Below are 17,397 nucleotides of genomic sequence, written 5' to 3' on the forward strand. Positions count from 1 at the left end.
AACGGGTTTCAGCCATCCCCGGGCAAGAAAAACTGTCAGACTGTCTCAGTGTCCACGCGGGAGGGAGTCTAAATTCTCAATCGTGGCCGGAATCCTGGCCCCCAAAATGTGAGCTGGGCATGTCTTACTTGGCGCTTGGCTTGGCCTTGGCGTTGCTGGGGCTAGTTGATAGGCTCGACTGTACTCTCGGGTGTAGCACAACCACATGGGCAGCGGGCTGGACAGCGCTAACGTATCTTCAGGCCGGGGGTTCTACTTAGTACTTAGGTAGGGAATAACAGCTGGAGATATAGGAGAACCCTGAGAATAGGGAATGGGTCGAAGACCCTTAAATCCCTGACCCCGATCCCCTTAAGTGCCCCCCCCCCCCCCCCTCCCCCCATATCTCCTCCACTTACCATTTCCTCTTTACCAGTGAACCTTTCACTACAGTTTTCTCTCTCTATTTGTGTTCCTCCAAGATCTCAGTGTGATGCTCTCCTAACAGCCATCGAGTCACTCTAGTCAATTAAAACCCCCGTAGGGTCTCCACGACCCTACCCCCCCAACCCTAACAACCACCCTACCACCCAACCAAACAAAACCCTAACCACCCCGGGGGCCTCCTCAGCTCCCCTTCCCCACCCAGAAAACACCCCCCTCCCCCCGGACCACCCCAGAAATGAACCCCCCCAGCACCGACGGCAACTGCAGCGCCCTCAACAGCGCCACGAACGCGACGTGCCTGACCTCCCCCTTCGGCAACTGCTGCTCGGCCAAGGGCTACTGCGGCTCGACCGACAGCTACTGCGGCGCCGGCTGCCAGCCGGGGTGGGGCAAATGCAACACGGCCGGGTCGGCGCAGACGATCAGCACGACGGGCTCCTGCGGCGAGACGGCCACCAGCAACACCACGTGTCTGGGCAGTGAGTACGGCGACTGCTGTTCCCGGCTGGGGTACTGCGGCGGGAACAGTAGTTACTGCGGGGTGGGGTGCCAGTCGCTGTTTGGGAGTTGTGCTTCTGATGATGATGATGAGGGGGCGGAGTCGACGACGAGGGTAGGGACGGGTACCGCGGCAACAGCAACAGCAACAGCAACAGCAACAGCAACAGGTACAGCGATGCAGGCGGTTTCGACGGATGGATCGTGCAGCAGGGAGATTACCTGTGTGGGGAGTGAGTGGGGGGATTGTTGCTCCGGCCATGGCTGGTGTGGTGGGAATGCTAGTTATTGTGGCGTGGGTTGTCAGCCTGAGTTTGGGCGGTGTGATACCCGGGAAAATGGGTTGGGGAAGGGGGCTATTGCGGGGATTAGTGTTGGGGTGGCGGTGGGGGGGTTGCTTGTTGTGTTGGCGTTCGTGGTGTGGTTCTTGAGGAGGAGGAGGAGAGGGAGGTATACGGCTGTTGTGCCGGTTAAGGGGGATGGGGATGGGGATGGGGGTTCCCTGGGTCAGGTGCAAGATGCGAGGAGCCAGGGGAATGGCCCCGGCGAGATGGCGGCTGCTACTCCTGGAGGACAGCAACAACAACAACAGTTTGCGGTCGAGATTGGGCAGTCGAGGAAAGTGCCTGTGGAGATTGGGCAGGCGGATGTTACTTATACCCATGAGTTGGAGGGGAGGGGGGCAAGGGGCCTGGTGGAACCGGTGGAGTTGCCGGCGACGCATCGATGATACTATACTGCTGGGCTCGTATTTTTTGGGGTGGTTTTGGAATGCTGGATGAAGGCGGATGGCTATAATGCTGCCAGAGGTTTTCTTGTCATGCCCTGAATTGTACGACACGCAGCCTGTGGAGAGCACTGCGCAAGCCGCCTTGAATGTAATGGATGCACGACTTCTACAGATATTGACTAAGATATCGCCCATCCGAAGAATGAACATTCCGATGCTATAAACAGATGCCCTACCGAGTGAGCATACAGCGGAAAGCAGGATCAAAGACAGATGCTCTGTCTCGGGAGAATCACAGAAGATCTGACAGACAAGAAAATCAATCATGATCTCGTCAAAATACCCTATGTGCACATTCCAGCTGGTATATACAAGAATTCGCCCCCACCAACCCTACCAGCAGACCACGAAGTCTACTCTTCACTCGGACTAAACCGGCTCCACGACCGGATCCGCTTCCCAAACACATAGAACAGGATCGGCACCGGAAACAAAATGGCCGTCAAGCATCCCAGCAGTGTCATCGCCCAGTTCACCCCAAGGTTGTGAAACTGTACCCAGGTCAGCGTGGTTCTCAATCAGAAGTACAAACATAACGTACCATGGGCAACGCGAACATGGGAAACCCCGCCCCGAGCCCCGACCGGAAAAAGCAGTTGGCTGCGATGGCCGAGTTGGAGTTGACGCCATAGCAGTCGATGATATAATTCAACCCCTACCAGATGCATGTCATTAGCTACTTGAGGAGCATACCAAAGGCCAAGAACGAGACAGATGTACTGGTGTGACCATGTAGCCAGACTCGCCCTCGGCGTTTGTGTCTGCAGCATAACTTACCTGCATGAAAATCAACAAGATCCCCGCTCCCAGGAAACCCCCCGAGATGGCCTGGGGCACCCAGGAGATAGACGGATTGGACGTCCACCCGAACCAAAACATCCCCGCCGGCAACAACACCCCGCCGATCATCATGGGAATCAGCCGCTCCTCGGGGACGATATGCCCCTCACGGCGGAGCACGGCCTGGAACCGCGTCTTCGTGAAGGTGATGATAATCCCGCAACCCACCAGAACTCCACACGTCACCGCGACAAACGGCAAAGCCCCGACCCCCTCATTCCACCCGCGCATCTCCTGGAAGGCGATCGGGTAGGCCTCGAAGCACAGATACAGGAACCCATAGATGAAGCCCATGTACAGGGTGATCAGCAGCAGGATCGGCTCGAGGAAGAGCATGTGGATCGGCCGCACGAGGTACCGGTGCGCGATGTTCTTCAGGTCGACAGGTTCCTCCTCGGAGCGCGCATGGAGCGCCCAGTTGCGCGTGGCGTAGCGCCGCCGCCGCGCACGGCGCTGCAGCAGCACCGGCGCAAAGGTCTCGGGCACCACGAGAAACCCCAGCGCCCCAAAAAAGAAGGCCATGATCGCGGTGATGTACTCGGTCCAGCGCCAGCCCAGATACGACATCGTGATGAACCCGCCGACGATGGGGCCCGCCACGGGGCCGACGAAGGTGCTGCCCGCGAAGACGGCCATGGCGATGCCGCGTTCTACGGGGTCAAAGAAGTCCGCCAGCATGCCGCCCACGATGGCCAGCGGGGCGCTGGCGAACAACCCCCCAAAGAATCGGCACACGAAGATTGTCTGCAGGTTCTGGGCGACCGCCACGGGGATCTGGAAGATGGCGAAGATGAAGAAGCCCACGAACAGCGGGGTTTTGCGTCCGTACAGTTCGGACAGCGGGCCGAAGGCCAGCGGCCCGAAGCTGTACCCCAGCACGAAGAGGCTCGTCCCCAAGATCATCACTTCCTCCGACACCCCGAATTGCTCCGCCGTGACCGCCGCCGCGGCGCTGAAGACGGACGAGGCGAATGTCACGGAGACGGTCATCAACCCCAGAATTATCGTGATCGTCCATTTGCGGAGTTCCGACCAGTTTGGGGGATATTCCTAATGAATTTGTTGGTCACTTTCTACAGGACGCTTCGACACAAGACAAGGCAGTAAACATACCGGATCGTCCGGGCCATCCCAGTCCACGATATTGGGATCTTTCCCCTCCTCGGACGAAGGGTCTACATTCTGCTTCTCGACATCATCATGCACCACTGTACTGGACGCGCTCGAGTGGCTCGGCCGATGCTCCGACTGCTCCGACAGGTCCGGGGACGGGGAGTAGGTCTGTGCGTTTGCGTGTGCGGTTGTGTTTCTCTCCACCATGGCCAGTGCTGCAGCGATGTCGCCTGAAAGAGTAAGATGTGTTGCATGATGTGTGTGTCTCGCCTTTCATTCTTAAGTACACACCCACTCCCTCATGATGTAAAGGCATCTCCCAGGATTGTATGCCCTGTTGGAGGGGCAGGCAGAGAAACGTCATAACGAATCGGGTATCGGATGCGGGTGGCAAGCAACGGCCTGCTCCTAGGTTGACACCGAACAAAGCCACCACGCGACGGTGGGTGAGGGGAGCAGTGTCAACCGGGTAAACACATGTTGGTAATGACCCGGCTTTGACATCATTCAGGTACCCCCCAGGTGCAGTGCCTGAGTGGTGTTGTGAATCGAATTGCTGATTCATCAGCGGTCGAGGCTGTGGAGTGCCGGTTATCCGACCTGGGCTTGTTCCAGAACGCGGACTCGCTGCATCATAGCCACGTTGGTCTGCGGATGAACCAGTACGGAGTATATCCCAGCGATCGGGGTTATGCTCTGCGTCGGGTGTTTATGAATCATGGGAGAAGAGCTCCGCTCGCTGATAAGAGGCTATCTCCTTATCCAATTCTGATTTTATCAGTATCCGCGCCCGGTTCTTGAGCAACTTTGATCGACGTACCTGGAGCGTTGAGAGAATCTGGCCTGCCTAACAATTGTATGTCTATCACTCGATTGTTTCCCTCGAATAGCCATGATTTTCTTCAGTCAAGGAGGCCATACGCGTTAGCCGGGAAGCCGAGTCGGTGGATGAGTGAGGTTCTGTCAATGTATCCGAACAGCGCGAAAGATCAATTGAACGCGGGATCGCGGAGTTTTCTGGCAGAAGATCGGCAGGTGGCTTTCCCTTCAGCAGCAACACGATCGGCTTCATCTTCAAGGACAATCCCGTCTTGGCGAGCTTGTCAGTCGGCGGGCGAATCGTACAGAAAATGTCATCCAAAATTCTTCTCAAAAAGGTCTATATTTATATATAAAGTAGATAGTGAAAGTGGAAGTAAATTCGTGGTCCAGTTGCCGGAGCACAAGGCTCGGTTTGACCATCTAAGCGTTCTTTCATTCCAATCATTCCAAGGTATCAATCACATTATGACTTTCACAAGCTTCGAAAACAGCGCTAAAAGAAATCCAAGCTCAAATCAACTGTCAGAAAGTAAACCCGAAAAGCAAAAAAATCCAAAGCAACATCTATAGGGTATTCATCGAAACAATGCAATCTAATGGTGTATCGGTCGCATATCAACAGGTGGTGACGTCATCACTAACATTCTCGCATCGTCTCCAAGCAGTCGCGGTCGCGAAGGTACAGGTCGATTCCGACATCGACGCAGGCCTCGCGTAGCGGCTCAGTCCACTCATACACCCGTGGGCGGATGAATCGCTCGCTCATGGAGTCGGACGCCTCGTAGCCAGACGCCTCTTCATCCTCCTCATCGTGGAAAAACCCCTCGATATCGAGTCGCTTCAGGCTAGTGAATTGGGTTTGGGTCTTGCGTTTCTGGAGGACCGACTTTAGCTGTCCCACCAGCATGGTTAGCGAATTCTCCTTGCATCCCTCCACATACAAGGCTTCCAGGGATGGCGGGAGGATATCGGTAAGTGGACATGATGGGTCCAGCTGGTAGCGGATGTCGAGCAGATTGGGCAGACGGATGCGGAGTTCCTTGAGCGAGGTGTACTCGGTCAAAGGACCAAACCATTCGTCATGTGTCTGGTTTGCCCCAGCGACGGTGAAGGGCAGATGGGTGCCCCCATTGTCAAGCCACAGACTTTGCAAACAATGTTTGCTCGTATCCAGCGACCGGTGGAAAGAGGAAGGTCGGTAGCCCTCGGACAGAAGATGTGAGTCAGAGTGCTGGTACTTGAACGACTTCAGAGAAGAGCAGGAGGCGACCAGGCTCTCCATGCCCTTGGAGCCACTGCTCGTGCGGAGAGTGATCTCTAAGATAGATGAGGAGCCGACTACAGGTTCATTCTCAGAGTCTGCAGTCTCCGACTCGCTTTCTTCTGCCTGCGCGGTTTCAACAACGGAGTCGGCGGTAAACGTCCGCATCGATGGGAGTTGAAAGAATGGGAGGACTTGCGAGGGCGTAAAGCTCCCGCGGCTATCCTCGTCATCGGGCAGATGGCTTAAAGAGACATGTCGCAGCATACGGAAGGCGGGTTGAGTGTGGAATGGCCTCCCTCCCTTCACAGCTCTCTGGACCAAGCGATCCAAGTAGATGTTGTTCTTCGGATAGACCAGTTGAAGGTGTCTGAGGTTACCCACCAGGGGCAGAAGAAGCGCAATCCAGGCTTCCTCGACTCCGTTCGAGAGATCCTGAGACCATCGTTCTTGTTCTTCTTCGGAATGGCTGAAGCCTCCCGTCAAATTCGTGAAGGGTGTTAAATCAGTATCGGGAAACAGAGTAGAAGAGCACGTCGTTCGGGACTGCCATTCATGAAAGTCCAATGAGCGAACAGCCCGAGCCAGCTCGGGACGACGGAGCAGCCCCCCTAGAAAAGAACGTAGTTGAGCGCAGCTCTTCAGGCTAGCATCTCGATAAAGCAAGCGTCGAAACAACTCATGGAATTGACGAGACACAAAGAGGAGATTGTAGCGGTCCCGGCGATCTTCCACAAACTCCCCAATCAGGAGGAGTATATCATTCGGAAGTGCAAGAGTCATGATGAGCGAGCAAAATCAATTGCTATGCTAAGAGCAGAGCACACACACCCCAGTCTGGCACGAAGCAGCGATAAGAGACAGCCCACCGGAGGCCTGGGCCATTTAAAAAGGAGGTCGCCGCTACGCTGATAACCTAAGAAACATAGCGGCGGTGATTGAATTTTTCCCCCCGTTTTTATTTTTTTTTTCTCGTGGAGTTTCCACAATCTCTTCAAACTTTACCATATGGAGATGAAACCAGTAGATCCATGGCGGGCCTGCGAGCGGAAAGGGCGGAGGGGAAGGGTTCTGTGGATCGTCATGGGGGATCGGTTGACCTGCTTCATCCATGGTTCCAGTGATCGAGAAGAGTTCCGTAAAAGGCTCTCTCTCTCTCTTCTTGTGCATGAAGGCGCACAGAGTCGTCATTTGCGGCCACGAAACACAAGACGGGACGCTGTTGCTCCTGCTGCGGAGCTCCCGCTGCGCAATTCATGCATGATGATGACGGCCTTGCTGAGATGGACGGGACTTTTGCCAGTGCCTGAAGAGACCCCCTTTCCAAAGCGAGTAGGACAACCGAGACGAGGCTGTTCGAATATCGGTAACCCGCGCTCAGCGAGAAGGGGCTCGAACCTCGCGGTGGTTCTAAATTACCCGAGGGGTTTCTATCCGCGGTCGCCACCGCAGGACGCCAGGGAAGGCTCGGTGGAGTGAGTCGTGATGAGCACAGGCTTCCCACCGGGCGCGGGGGATGAAGAGAGTGATGCGAATGGAGGGGGGTAACGTGTCACTTCGAGGAGAGACAAGGGGCTCTGGTCTTTTCTCTGTTCGCGCTATTCTTCATACTGGCGATGTTGTCAGGCTGGGAAAGTTTGTGAAGCTGAAGGGGAGTATCAAGAAGAAGATCCCGAAGAAGAGCCGATGCGGGGAGAAGTCGCATTCTGCCCCTCGTTTGGCCGCCCTGTGTACGGTACCACCGATCTCGAATGCATTATACTAAAGTGCATCGGGACTTGAATGAAGTCAACGCAGACCTTTAGGTACTAAGAAGCTGATTTATGTCCATGAAGCACAAATGTTTCAGGCCGACGACCGATAGACCTGCTTCAGATGACGGTGAATTATTCTTCTTGCAATCTTATTTTCAGTATGGTATATATAAGCATCATGCAAGGGTGGAAAGAGGCTCGGGGCCTGCGAGGCTAAGTCAGATGAACTTCACCTCAGCACTTCGAGAACTATCCCTGACTGGAGATACTAATCGGTCTGCAAAGCTCATCCTCGCCAACGTACCAAATCTTTGAGACCCAGATGCTGGTCTCTCTTTTACTATACGGTTATCGTGCTCGTAGCAAAGCATAAGTCTACTTAAATATCCGCTCACCAATGGGTACGTCTAATCATTCAGAACAACTGCTTATCGAAGCTTAGGACCATTGATGTGAGTCTATACATAGTGGAGCAGTAGAGTACGAGTATGCTGTGTTGTAGATAACGTCTTGTGTCAGCTGCGACTGCTCGGGGTTCACTGCAAATCATTAGAGCCATAGTGTGAACTACAGGCACGTATGGCATGCACTTAACCAAGCTAAAGCATGAGGATCACAATCGACTTGGCTGCTTTATCTGCTCTGGTCTCGAACCTGTCAAGGCAACAGAAACAACAAGAGCTACAGTAGCTGAAACAACCACTCATAACCAAAACAATAGTCAAAGTCATCCTCACTACTCACACAAAAGACCATCCCATGCCTCAACCTTCCAAAGCCAGACATCAGACAAGCCATCAAGCCCATCAGCAAAGCCCCGCACAATCTCGTGCCCTAGAAAGCCCACAAACTGACCTCAGAACAATTCACCATCGAAAGAGGAAAATGATATTCAATCGAACGCCTTATTCCAGAAGACAAATAGAAAAGAGAAAATAAAGTCAAATGCAAAGTATTGGGTGCAACTCCCCTTCGCTTCTTTCAACACCCATCCAACCGGCGAGCCTCCACGCAATCAACCCTTTGATCCCTCTCCTTACCCTTCCTCCCGAAGCCCATCAACGTCTTTTGTCTGTGGTCTGCGTCAAGACGGGTGCATAGTTTTGGTGCCTTGTTCCCATCGGATGAAGATCTTTCGATTTTGGTATACGATAGCTCAAAAAAGAAAAGGATCGGATCGCGTTCTCCCCTTCCTTACTCGCTATGGTAGGGTAGGTAGGTAGGTAGGTAGGTATCAACGGGATTCGAATGGATGGATGAGAGAAAAAACACCGCCTTCCGCGTCTATTTTTTTTACCGTAGGCCAAGGTCCGTCATCTCAACGTTGTCGGCGGAGCCCATCCAGAGGATGTTGTTGCATCTAGATTGAGGGACAGAAGGTCAGCGACTGTCGGAGAAGAGGACTAATCTGGGCTGGGTTGGTTTGGGCCCCGAGGGTGTCTCCCTCTGGAAGATCGACCCTCCCGCGCCCAAGTAGCACCCAACTGATACGCACCTGATCAGCACAAGACCCAGAGTTCCCGTGTTCTTGCCGTCAATGAACTCTTCCGTATCCCGCAGCAGCACGTTCATGTACGAGTCGATGCTCTCCAGCTTGCCCTTGTACTCCGTTTGGCCCCATTTCAGGCGGATGACGACCTCCTCGCCGACCCTGTGTGGCAGAAACAAAATGATTAGATCCTGCGTGACTCAAGTGGGGATTCCTTCGACATGAGAGAGGAAAAAGGTTGCGCGGCTGATGCGAAGAGGTAGTGGGGGGGTAGCTCGAGACGTAAATCCGGTCGACGGGGACTCGCATACCTAGCTTGGAGGAAAGGGCGGGGGTTGACGGGGTTGAACTGCGGAAATCAGAGTTAGCATTGCCGTCCACTAACACTGGCTCTTTTTTCGAATAAAAGGGAAGGGCTTGGTGGGATAGGAACGCGCTGCGTACACTCATATCGGCGGGATCTGATCGGATGCTAGCTGTTTAGCAAGCTCGGGATTGAGACGGCGGACCGGAGTGTGAAGTCTCGCGGCAGGAAGAATGTATCTAAGCGCGGAGAGGAGATGCAAAGATCCCGGGTAGAGGTCGAGGACGAGGTTGATTGAATGTTCCGGAGGATTGAGAGGTGAAGAGGTCGAGCGACTAGTCGCAGTGTCGCCAAGTTGACGACCGCCGGGCTGGACACACCGCGAAAATGTGATGCGGCTAGACGCGGCTTTAAACCAATCAGAGAGCTAGGTAGGCTCACCGCCTTTCCGGACATCGCAGTATTTCTTTCCAAGGTATCAAGCTTGGGAAAAGATGGCATTTTATGGCATGAACTGAGAGATGACTTTTACCTCAAATACCATACTACCGGTTCGAAGCCTTACTCATCATCGCAGAAACTATGGGATCAATGACACCGAATGTCAACATGTTACGTTGAGCTCAGCTAAAACGCCGCAAATGTACACGAGAGAAAAGAAAAACCTAAGATTCCCCCCCAATCGAGGTCATAAAAGACATCTAGGATCTTCCCACCGTCCAGGAAATCTCTTTGATAGAAACCTCATCGCCGGCCTTCTCATCGTAGTCATACCACTCCTCGGACAAATCAATGTCGGTGAACGGGGTGTTCGACTCGACACCCTTAGCCAGCCACTCGCCCTGGTAGAACTCGCATTAGCTTTTTTTTCTTGCATCCTGAAAAGATAGACTAGGCAGGGTCAGAAACTGGCGAACACTTACATCGGCCTTGAATTCGGTAAACTCCAGACCCCGGCAGTCGATGTCAATCACCTTCTGGCCGGTGCGCTTGTCATTTGCCTCGTAGGCGTTGGGCCCCGCGATGATCGAGGCAGAGTGGGTTTTCTTTTCACGTAGCGACGTAAGCGAATCAGGGATTCTTTCTGGGTCATGGACGGGGCATGATGGGCAAGACAGGAAGGATCCTCACCTGGCAGAGCTTGCATTTCCACACAAAGTTGGCCTCGCCCCGGCTTCCGGGGATTTCGTGCTGCTCCTGAGTGTCTCTGTGAGTGGGTGCAGCTTTTTCCTGCAGAACCTGGGGATGGACTTACGAAGCGGGTGAAGCTGACGGGGTTGGGGTGAACCTCACGACAGCTTGTGCACTGAACCTTGAAGGTGTAGTAGTAGGGCTCCTCCTCGGTGTCCTTGGGACGGAGCTCGTTGACTCTGTGGATTTTACATAGGTTAGCTACGGTTTAGGTCATTTTGATGCATGCATAGAGAATATATGTTGCGTCAGGTGCGGGGAAGAGGTTTGAAGTTATGCAGAGTGGCAGAAAAAAAGGCATGAGAACCTTGCGGGTGAGACCCGCCGGCGGCTTTGGTGTGGAAGATCAAATCAAATCATTGACTTACCCGTTCAGTTCGGCGGAGAGGATCAAGGAGAGCATTCTGGTGGATGTTCCCGGTTGTGTTGTTTGTGTTGGGCAGATCGCTGGCGGGGAGAGGACGAAGTCATACAGGTCTGGTGCGGGGCCGTAACAATGGTTCACACTTCGGCAGGCTATGCTGCCGCCTTCGCCGCCTTTACATCATTTTCTTTTCTCTTCGCTGGGCTGCTGGCCGACAATCTCATACAATAATTTGCCTATTTTTGCTTGTGGTTTGAAATAAATTTGGAGAATTGAATTTCTCGGGATATATACAACAACGCCAAAACATGCCAGGTCGCAACCGCTGCAATAGCACAAACCCGAAACTGCAAAAATAAAAAAGAAAACTATTTACAGACTCCAAGCAAGGAGGCCAATCTCCAAACATAAATTACAGACATCTTATTCCAAAAAAAAAAACCCATCCTCACAGTCGGCTAGCCTGCTGATCCTGGCCCAGCGGCTTCGTCGTGAAGGCACCAAAGAAGGCATTAAGAGCGTCGACCGTGCCACTGCCCTCCACCAATTGAACCGTGCAGGCAATGTGGCTGTCAGGACGAGTGACGACAACACCACCAACCTCAGGGTCAAATCCAAGCTTCTCGTGAGCGGCAAACTTGGCGTGAGGAACCCGCACGTCGGGAAGGTCATCGGCGTAGATGTGGTGGTGGTAATCCCGCAGGATCTTGGGCACAGCCGCCATGTCGACCTTGTTCTTCTCGTCGGCATAGATCACACACAGGGAGAAGAGCTTGGAGTGAGGAAGGTGGCGCTCGAAGAAGGAAACATCGGCGATGTCACTTCTGCGGTACACCGACAGGAAAGAGCGCTCCTTCTCCAGGTTGGCAGCGAAGTCCGCGATAGCCTTGTTGGTCTTGGCCTGCTTGCCGGCGAAGACGAAGATCCGGAACGCACCGTTGGCGGGGATCTCTTGTTCCAGCTCCACGAAGTTAGCATCCGCCAAGCGGGTGACGGTGCTGGGAGTGAAAGCACGGCCAGGGATCAGCTTCACGCCAGGGATGTTGAAGAGAGGAGACTGGGCGGGGTGGGTCTCATCCCAGGTGAAGACGTTGGACTTGTAAGCAACGCCATAGCCACTGGTGAACTCGCAAGACTCCTTGAAAGTCTTGACGAAGGGGTCCTCCTCGACATTGGCCGCGGCGGCGTTGTGGCTGGCCTCGCCGACTTCGCCGGCAGTAGGGCGACGCTTGGAGAACAAGGCAGCGTACTTGTTATCGAAGCTCAGGAGAGTCTCGGCGATGTCTTTGCGCTCGCTCTCATACGTCTTGAGGATTTCGCGCTTGGCCAGTCCGGACTCAACGGCGTGGATCTTCCAAGCCATGTTAAGAGCATCGTGGAAAGCCGTGTTCATGCCCTGGCCGGCCTTAGGGCTGTGAGTGTGGCAGGCATCACCACCCATGAACACCCGCTCGTCCAAGGTATACCGTTCCGAGATACCCTGGCCGATAGGGTAAACGGAGTACCATTCCACGCGGTCCCACTCCACCCAGTAGGGCTTCAAGATCTTCTTCGCGGTCTCCTGAACTTCCTCGGCGGTGGCAGTCTTGCGGGGGTTGAAGTCGGGATCAGTGGACGAGGCGATCTGGACGTAGAGGCGGACCATGTTGTCCTCACGGGGGATAACCATGATAGATCCGGCATCGGAGTGGATTGTGCACTTGGTCTAGGGATTGCGATGCGATGTTAGCGAATGCCAATTGCCGCGGCTCGGATGTGATGCGACGGCTTACCTCAATATCAGGGAAGTTAGTTCTCACGACACCATCCATGACACCCCAGACGTAGGAGATAGGATCCTTGTGGTGAATCTGGATGCCCAGCTCCTGTCTAACAAAGCTGCGGGCACCTTCACCACTGAAGAGGTACTTGCTGCGGACGGTCTTGATCACATTGGTGTCGATGCACTTCAGCTGGACCTCGACGGGGTAGGTCTCGTCCAGGCCGTCGTTCTTGAAGCCAACAATGGTCCAGGGTCGATCGACGGTGGTACCAGCCTTCTGGATCTCGTCAAGGAAGACGCGCTCGATCTTACCCTGGTGGACGAGGGTGGTGAAAGGGTATCTGGTGTCGATGAAGCGCGGGCAGCTGGGCCAGCTTCCAGTGCGGTGGATTCCTTGGTCACCGGGGAGGGGATCCCAGAAAGCGACATCGTAGACCTTGGCGGGCTCATAGGCCATAATTTGGCGCTTCAAGCCCAAGTTGCGGAGGATCTCAGTCGAGCGGGGCTGGATTCCGTCGGCGCGGCCAGTGGCGGTGGGTACGGGTCGGTTATCGATGTGCTTAACCTTGTAGCCCCAACGAGACATGCACAGCGACAAGAGAATGCCAACGGGGCCAGCGCCCACAATGACGATATCATACTTCTCTTGCGATTGAGTCATGATGCTGTGCGACAAGGGATCTGTGTTTGGTAAAGTGGTTGTGGGATAAGAAGAGGAGTAAGTGGTTCGGAGATCAAGGGTCAGGATTCACGACCATCAGCCACAAGAAAGAATGAGTGGAGAGTGATGAAGAGGTAAAGATAAAATGTGAGTAATGAGTTGATGATGATACAAGAAGAAGAAAAAACCCAATTGAACGACATGAGGATGATGGAGGTATAAATAATATTGATTGAAAAGCTGAAAACAAAGGTCCCACCGGATTGCATACAGGCGGCAAGCAACGGAGACGTAGGACGGCATTTCAGTGTGGGCTAGATTGTGGAGGAGCCTGGGGGTGAATTGCGACCGAACTGAACTATGGCCGGGGAGGGCCTTGAGAAGCAGACCTATTGAGTAAGCTTGTGGGACACCGAGAATTACAATCTGAGTAAGATAGAGGGCGACAGCCTCCAATTGGAGGACTGCGGGGAGGCCACTGGGATTGCCGGTCTGCGATCCGAGCCTCCGCACTCTGGGAGCGGCTAGAAGTTCGGCAGGTGGAGGGAAGGTGGAGGCCAGAGCACGTGATGCTGCTCCTCGGCAGCCTCTCCCGGGATTTCCTCTCTCAATCCCTTCCACTTGATTGGCTCAACTCGTGCCGAACGCCGAACTGTTCACGGAGTTAAGGTAATGGTAGGTACTAAAACCCAGTCGAAAAGTATGCGTATAGTACGGTAGGTAGTCGAGTTCCATATAGGGATTCGGTCAATGTCCTCGCTACGAGGCTCGGTCTGGGTCTCTATATCAGGAATTGCATATCACGAGAATCGAAAGGCAGTATTGATTTTGTAGCTGATTTAATGACATCGTTATAAACATCAGTACATCACAAAGTTATGAACGTTCGCTGCATAAATTCCAATTTGGGGCACCAACCAGTGTCCAGATATCTCCGACGCTGCCGGCCACAACCCGGCAATTTACTCCGAGATTTGCTTCCCCTTGACTCGCCTACTAGGTACCGACTTCAGTGCCTTGAGCTCTGTCCCGACGGACTCGGGCCCCAGATCAACGGTAGATCTTGACCCCATGGGACATGTTCCCGGTACTTCGGAGAAGGGCCAATAGCAGCTGCATGATAGACGATGTTTAATTCATCTGGCGACAATTCAGTCCATCCGGCTGGATTACGATTCGCAGTCCGGCCTCAGGCACGCAACAGGTAGTGCATTTTTAGGCTAGCAATCCCTGCCATACAGTAGCAATCATAATTAGCCCGGTTAGGATCATAAACAAAGCGATAACCCCACTTTTTTACTGACCCGATGCTTGGTCTCGAGTTGAATAGACTCAATGCCATACGAAATGCAGACCAGCAGTTTAGTGATTAATGCGTCGGCTCATAGACAGTACAGTGGTTTGTTCTTACTCCACTCAGGTAGCAGGTTAGTCGAGGCTTATCCTCATGTCAACTTGAATGGAGTAGGAGAACGAGGATCATGCTCTACTCTATATCGGGGTTTTCAATATTCAATTGTCGGGACTCATATCTACACAGGAAAAGTATAGGGCAGGCAAGAATTTCATCCTGACTTATCATCTGTTTAAACCTGGAGCACATGTTCAAGTACTATCAATTGCGAAGAGACGTATCAGTAAGGAAATCTGAGTCTCAACTGCAACTATCCAGATTGACTTCCTGAGCATATTCTTTACCTAGCCTACTAAAGCCATTGCCCTTTTTCCATGTGCTTATCCTCTCAGTAGAATTATAACACAAGCTTGATAGAGCTACTGGTTGGAAAAAGCCAGGTGGGTAAGGAAAGCTGAGCCTCAACTACAACTATCCAGATTGATTTACCTAGTGTGTTGTTTAGCTTAGCCTATTCAGAGTATTGTCCTTTATCAATTGTAGCTATTCACTCATCCCAGCCTGGGTGGAGTGGCCCCCCACCTTAGTTTTTAAATTGTAGAAGTGATATGATTGATCATTGTCCGAGAGATTACTACATTCACTATTTAACACATTGGGTATTGATGACAATAGAACAATAAGGATATGAATGACTCAATCCAGCATCTGATCTCCCAGTTCTCCCCCTCAGACAGATCTCTACATTCTGCTTGATCTTACTCCTTGACATCCTCCATATGTTGCTGTCGATCCTCTCCTCGCCCTCGTCTTCATTCCCTGGTTTCAACTCTCTCATCTAACGAATATCCTTGATCACAATTGTCAAAATGGGCGACCGGATTCGCCCACAGTACACCATGCTCCAGTCACAGTAAGTACACGAACCAACCGATTCGGGTCTTGAAAGACTGACTTCTGAGATAGGGACCTGAGCTACGACGATATCGCCAGACTCAATCCCTTCTATGAACCATTCATGAAGTTCTGGACAGGCTCTCCAACTAGTGACACGGCTGTTCCATTCGATGCTCAGTCATCCGCCTCGTCGGAGTACATTCCTGTTGGAATTGAATCAGATCTGTCACCTCGCCACTCACCTCCGTCGCCCGTGATGCACCAGTCCGAGTTTGACGACACAGTCTGCGTGCTGGAGGCACCGGGCATCACACTTCACAATGGCCGTGGACACCATATCGGCTACCATCCATACTCTGAGCCCGAAGTCAGCCAGACGGTCATGATGAGGCTCAGCCCTAGCCCTCAGCTGTCTCCGACTACCGCAGACTTGACTGGTGTTTCGCTGGTTGGGAACCCCCTGAGCGGAAGCAAGCCTTCACACAAGAAGCTTTTCGGCGAGAACGGCTGGCTGGGGAGCAACGCAGATCTCAGAGAGCTGGCGGGTGACAACCACAAGTCTTTCGGCTTGCGTAGACTGGGGAAGAAATTCAAGATGCATGTTGAAGACCTGGTGGAAGACCTGGTAAGTGGACCACCATGTCACGATGGAAGACCATGTCCTGACATCTCCTTGAAAAAGACCGTTGACCTTTTCAAGGTCAACCTTAGCATCCATTCCTCCGGGCCTATGCCTGAAAGGTATGGACCTGCAAGGACTGTGCCGGTTTCTCTGGATGCTCCGACCCAAGCAAGACTGTACTCGCAGCTGGAGGTTATGATCTGCGTCGTTGCCAACAGGTTCCTCGTCGAACAACACAATAGAGGTCTGCTTTCCGGAGAATCCATTTCCAAGGTCACCAACTACTGGGCTGCAAAGAATCGGCCACGAGTCGTGGAGTTTCACTATGATCAAGCTACCCAGCGCCAGCTGATCTTGTCGAACCTTCGGACTGTTCAATTCAACGGGTCTAGCGCGACCAACCCCGTACAATTGAGAACGAACCTGAACAACTGGAAAGCGATCGGCAAAGAGATGAGCGTTCGCACTTTCTGCGCCCCGGACAGCGCGATTCGGAAGCAAATGTATGACATCCATAAGCTTCTGGAGATGCTCGGAGCGCCCCTGGATACTATGTGTGACTTCGAAGAGTTGCAGATGCAGGCTTTGTTGTTGATGAAGCGCGGCTGAGTCGGCCGGAATATACTGTGGTGCAGTGGGGAAGTCGGGGCTACACTTGTGAAATGACGGGGCAGTTGATTCGCCCTTACCGGCTCGATCTTTGTGTTTTGCTTTTCATTTTCGCTGATTTTTAGTTTTTCCCTTTGATGTCTCTCGCGAAAACGGAGTTGTCAAGCGTATCGAATGATAATCTAGAAAATCAATCAATTTCTCCGCCTTTTGATTCCGTCACGCGCGGAATTCTTGGCCGAATGAACGGATTGCCATCATGTGCGGATCAGGGTTATTGCATAATCGGGGATCCTAGCTCGGACGAATAACAGCTTCAAATGACCAACGTGGCTCCTGCGTGACTGCTGTCATACTCGAGTTGATGAGGTGGCAGTTGCGGTCGGGGGTGGTCGTGGTGTTGGTGGTGGTTGTAAGTTGTAAGTTGTAAGTTGTTGTTATGGTGGTTGTTTTGCATTTGCATGGGTGGATGGTTTGTTTCTTTTTCACGTGGGGTCGACGTCATCCTCTCTTCCTCCGCCCATCACCAGAAACTGGAAGTTGTTTCTCTTTTCCCCCATCGGTTTTTCTCCCTTCATAAACCTCGAGAATGCTTCAAACTTCCAGCGGATGCTTGTCATCATGCGTCCGTCGATATTTC

The 17,397-nt window shown here is 52.9% G+C and overlaps 9 protein-coding genes across 9 annotated transcripts; 3 read left to right on the forward strand and 6 right to left on the reverse strand.

Moving 5' to 3' along the window:
* The first annotated feature begins 394 nt into the window (after nt 1-394).
* On the forward strand, nt 395-2,059 carry BO72DRAFT_526279 (uncharacterized protein). The gene has a single exon (XM_040950020.1). The coding sequence runs from the start codon at nt 662-664 to the stop codon at nt 1,652-1,654; it is 993 nt and encodes a 330-aa protein (XP_040803202.1). The 5' UTR covers nt 395-661; the 3' UTR covers nt 1,655-2,059.
* Nucleotides 1,887-4,199, reverse strand: BO72DRAFT_54207 (MFS transporter). Its single transcript, XM_040950505.1, has 4 exons — nt 3,668-4,199; nt 2,492-3,604; nt 2,256-2,369; nt 1,887-2,205 (listed from the first exon to the last, which is right to left on the reverse strand). The coding sequence occupies exons 1-4, from the start codon at nt 3,872-3,874 to the stop codon at nt 2,068-2,070; spliced, it is 1,572 nt and encodes a 523-aa protein (XP_040803203.1). The 5' UTR covers nt 3,875-4,199; the 3' UTR covers nt 1,887-2,067.
* A 168-nt stretch (nt 4,200-4,367) lies between these two features.
* On the reverse strand, nt 4,368-4,801 carry BO72DRAFT_446469 (uncharacterized protein). The gene is made up of 2 exons (XM_040944305.1): nt 4,488-4,801; nt 4,368-4,435 (listed from the first exon to the last, which is right to left on the reverse strand). Exon 1 carries the CDS (start codon nt 4,737-4,739, stop codon nt 4,533-4,535), a length of 207 nt encoding a protein of 68 aa, XP_040803204.1. The 5' UTR covers nt 4,740-4,801; the 3' UTR covers nt 4,368-4,435; nt 4,488-4,532.
* A 42-nt stretch (nt 4,802-4,843) lies between these two features.
* On the reverse strand, nt 4,844-6,645 carry BO72DRAFT_54219 (uncharacterized protein). Its single transcript, XM_040950506.1, has one exon. It carries the CDS (start codon nt 6,531-6,533, stop codon nt 5,127-5,129), a length of 1,407 nt encoding a protein of 468 aa, XP_040803205.1. The 5' UTR covers nt 6,534-6,645; the 3' UTR covers nt 4,844-5,126.
* Nucleotides 6,646-7,434, forward strand: BO72DRAFT_54196 (uncharacterized protein). Its single transcript, XM_040950504.1, has one exon. It carries the CDS (start codon nt 6,759-6,761, stop codon nt 7,227-7,229), a length of 471 nt encoding a protein of 156 aa, XP_040803206.1. The 5' UTR covers nt 6,646-6,758; the 3' UTR covers nt 7,230-7,434.
* A 1,363-nt stretch (nt 7,435-8,797) lies between these two features.
* BO72DRAFT_373791 (DUF866 domain protein) lies at nt 8,798-10,891 on the reverse strand (the record flags this gene model as incomplete). The annotated part of the gene is made up of 8 exons (XM_040941098.1): nt 8,798-8,864; nt 9,000-9,155; nt 9,305-9,342; nt 10,014-10,139; nt 10,221-10,343; nt 10,429-10,494; nt 10,553-10,667; nt 10,857-10,891. The coding sequence occupies 8 exons, from the start codon at nt 10,889-10,891 to the stop codon at nt 8,798-8,800; spliced, it is 726 nt and encodes a 241-aa protein (XP_040803207.1).
* A 280-nt stretch (nt 10,892-11,171) lies between these two features.
* Nucleotides 11,172-13,596, reverse strand: BO72DRAFT_446476 (putative FAD monooxygenase). The gene is made up of 2 exons (XM_040944306.1): nt 12,625-13,596; nt 11,172-12,557 (listed from the first exon to the last, which is right to left on the reverse strand). Exons 1-2 carry the CDS (start codon nt 13,273-13,275, stop codon nt 11,301-11,303), a joined length of 1,908 nt encoding a protein of 635 aa, XP_040803208.1. The 5' UTR covers nt 13,276-13,596; the 3' UTR covers nt 11,172-11,300.
* Nucleotides 13,597-15,259: 1,663 nt separating this feature from the next.
* On the reverse strand, nt 15,260-15,609 carry BO72DRAFT_446477 (uncharacterized protein; the record flags this gene model as incomplete). Its single annotated transcript, XM_040944307.1, has 2 exons — nt 15,585-15,609; nt 15,260-15,531 (listed from the first exon to the last, which is right to left on the reverse strand). A coding segment is annotated over exon 2 (191 nt), but the record flags the coding sequence as incomplete, so codon positions are not given.
* BO72DRAFT_373756 (uncharacterized protein) lies at nt 15,591-16,757 on the forward strand (the record flags this gene model as incomplete). The annotated part of the gene is made up of 2 exons (XM_040941095.1): nt 15,591-16,139; nt 16,209-16,757. Coding segments are annotated over 2 exons (1,098 nt in total), but the record flags the coding sequence as incomplete, so codon positions are not given.
* Between the last annotated feature and the right edge of the window lie 640 nt (nt 16,758-17,397).

Source organism: Aspergillus fijiensis, assembly GCF_003184825.1.
Source record: "Aspergillus fijiensis CBS 313.89 unplaced genomic scaffold BO72scaffold_14, whole genome shotgun sequence".
Classification (NCBI taxonomy): domain Eukaryota; kingdom Fungi; phylum Ascomycota; class Eurotiomycetes; order Eurotiales; family Aspergillaceae; genus Aspergillus; species Aspergillus fijiensis.

Coding starts and splice junctions, on each gene's coding strand:
- BO72DRAFT_446476 (XM_040944306.1), bottom strand. CDS start 13,275: ATGACTCAATCGCAAGAGAAGTATGATATCGTCATTGTGGGCGCTGGC. Junction 12,558..12,624: donor CTAACTTCCCTGATATTGAG/GTAAGCCGTCGC, acceptor CGCAATCCCTAG/ACCAAGTGCACAATCCACTC.
- BO72DRAFT_526279 (XM_040950020.1), top strand. CDS start 662: ATGAACCCCCCCAGCACCGACGGCAACTGCAGCGCCCTCAACAGCGCC.
- BO72DRAFT_54196 (XM_040950504.1), top strand. CDS start 6,759: ATGGAGATGAAACCAGTAGATCCATGGCGGGCCTGCGAGCGGAAAGGG.
- BO72DRAFT_54207 (XM_040950505.1), bottom strand. CDS start 3,874: ATGGTGGAGAGAAACACAACCGCACACGCAAACGCACAGACCTACTCC. Junction 3,605..3,667: donor GGGATGGCCCGGACGATCCG/GTATGTTTACTG, acceptor CAAATTCATTAG/GAATATCCCCCAAACTGGTC. Junction 2,370..2,491: donor TCTTGTTGATTTTCATGCAG/GTAAGTTATGCT, acceptor TGCATCTGGTAG/GGGTTGAATTATATCATCGA.
- BO72DRAFT_54219 (XM_040950506.1), bottom strand. CDS start 6,533: ATGACTCTTGCACTTCCGAATGATATACTCCTCCTGATTGGGGAGTTT.
- BO72DRAFT_446469 (XM_040944305.1), bottom strand. CDS start 4,739: ATGAAGCCGATCGTGTTGCTGCTGAAGGGAAAGCCACCTGCCGATCTT.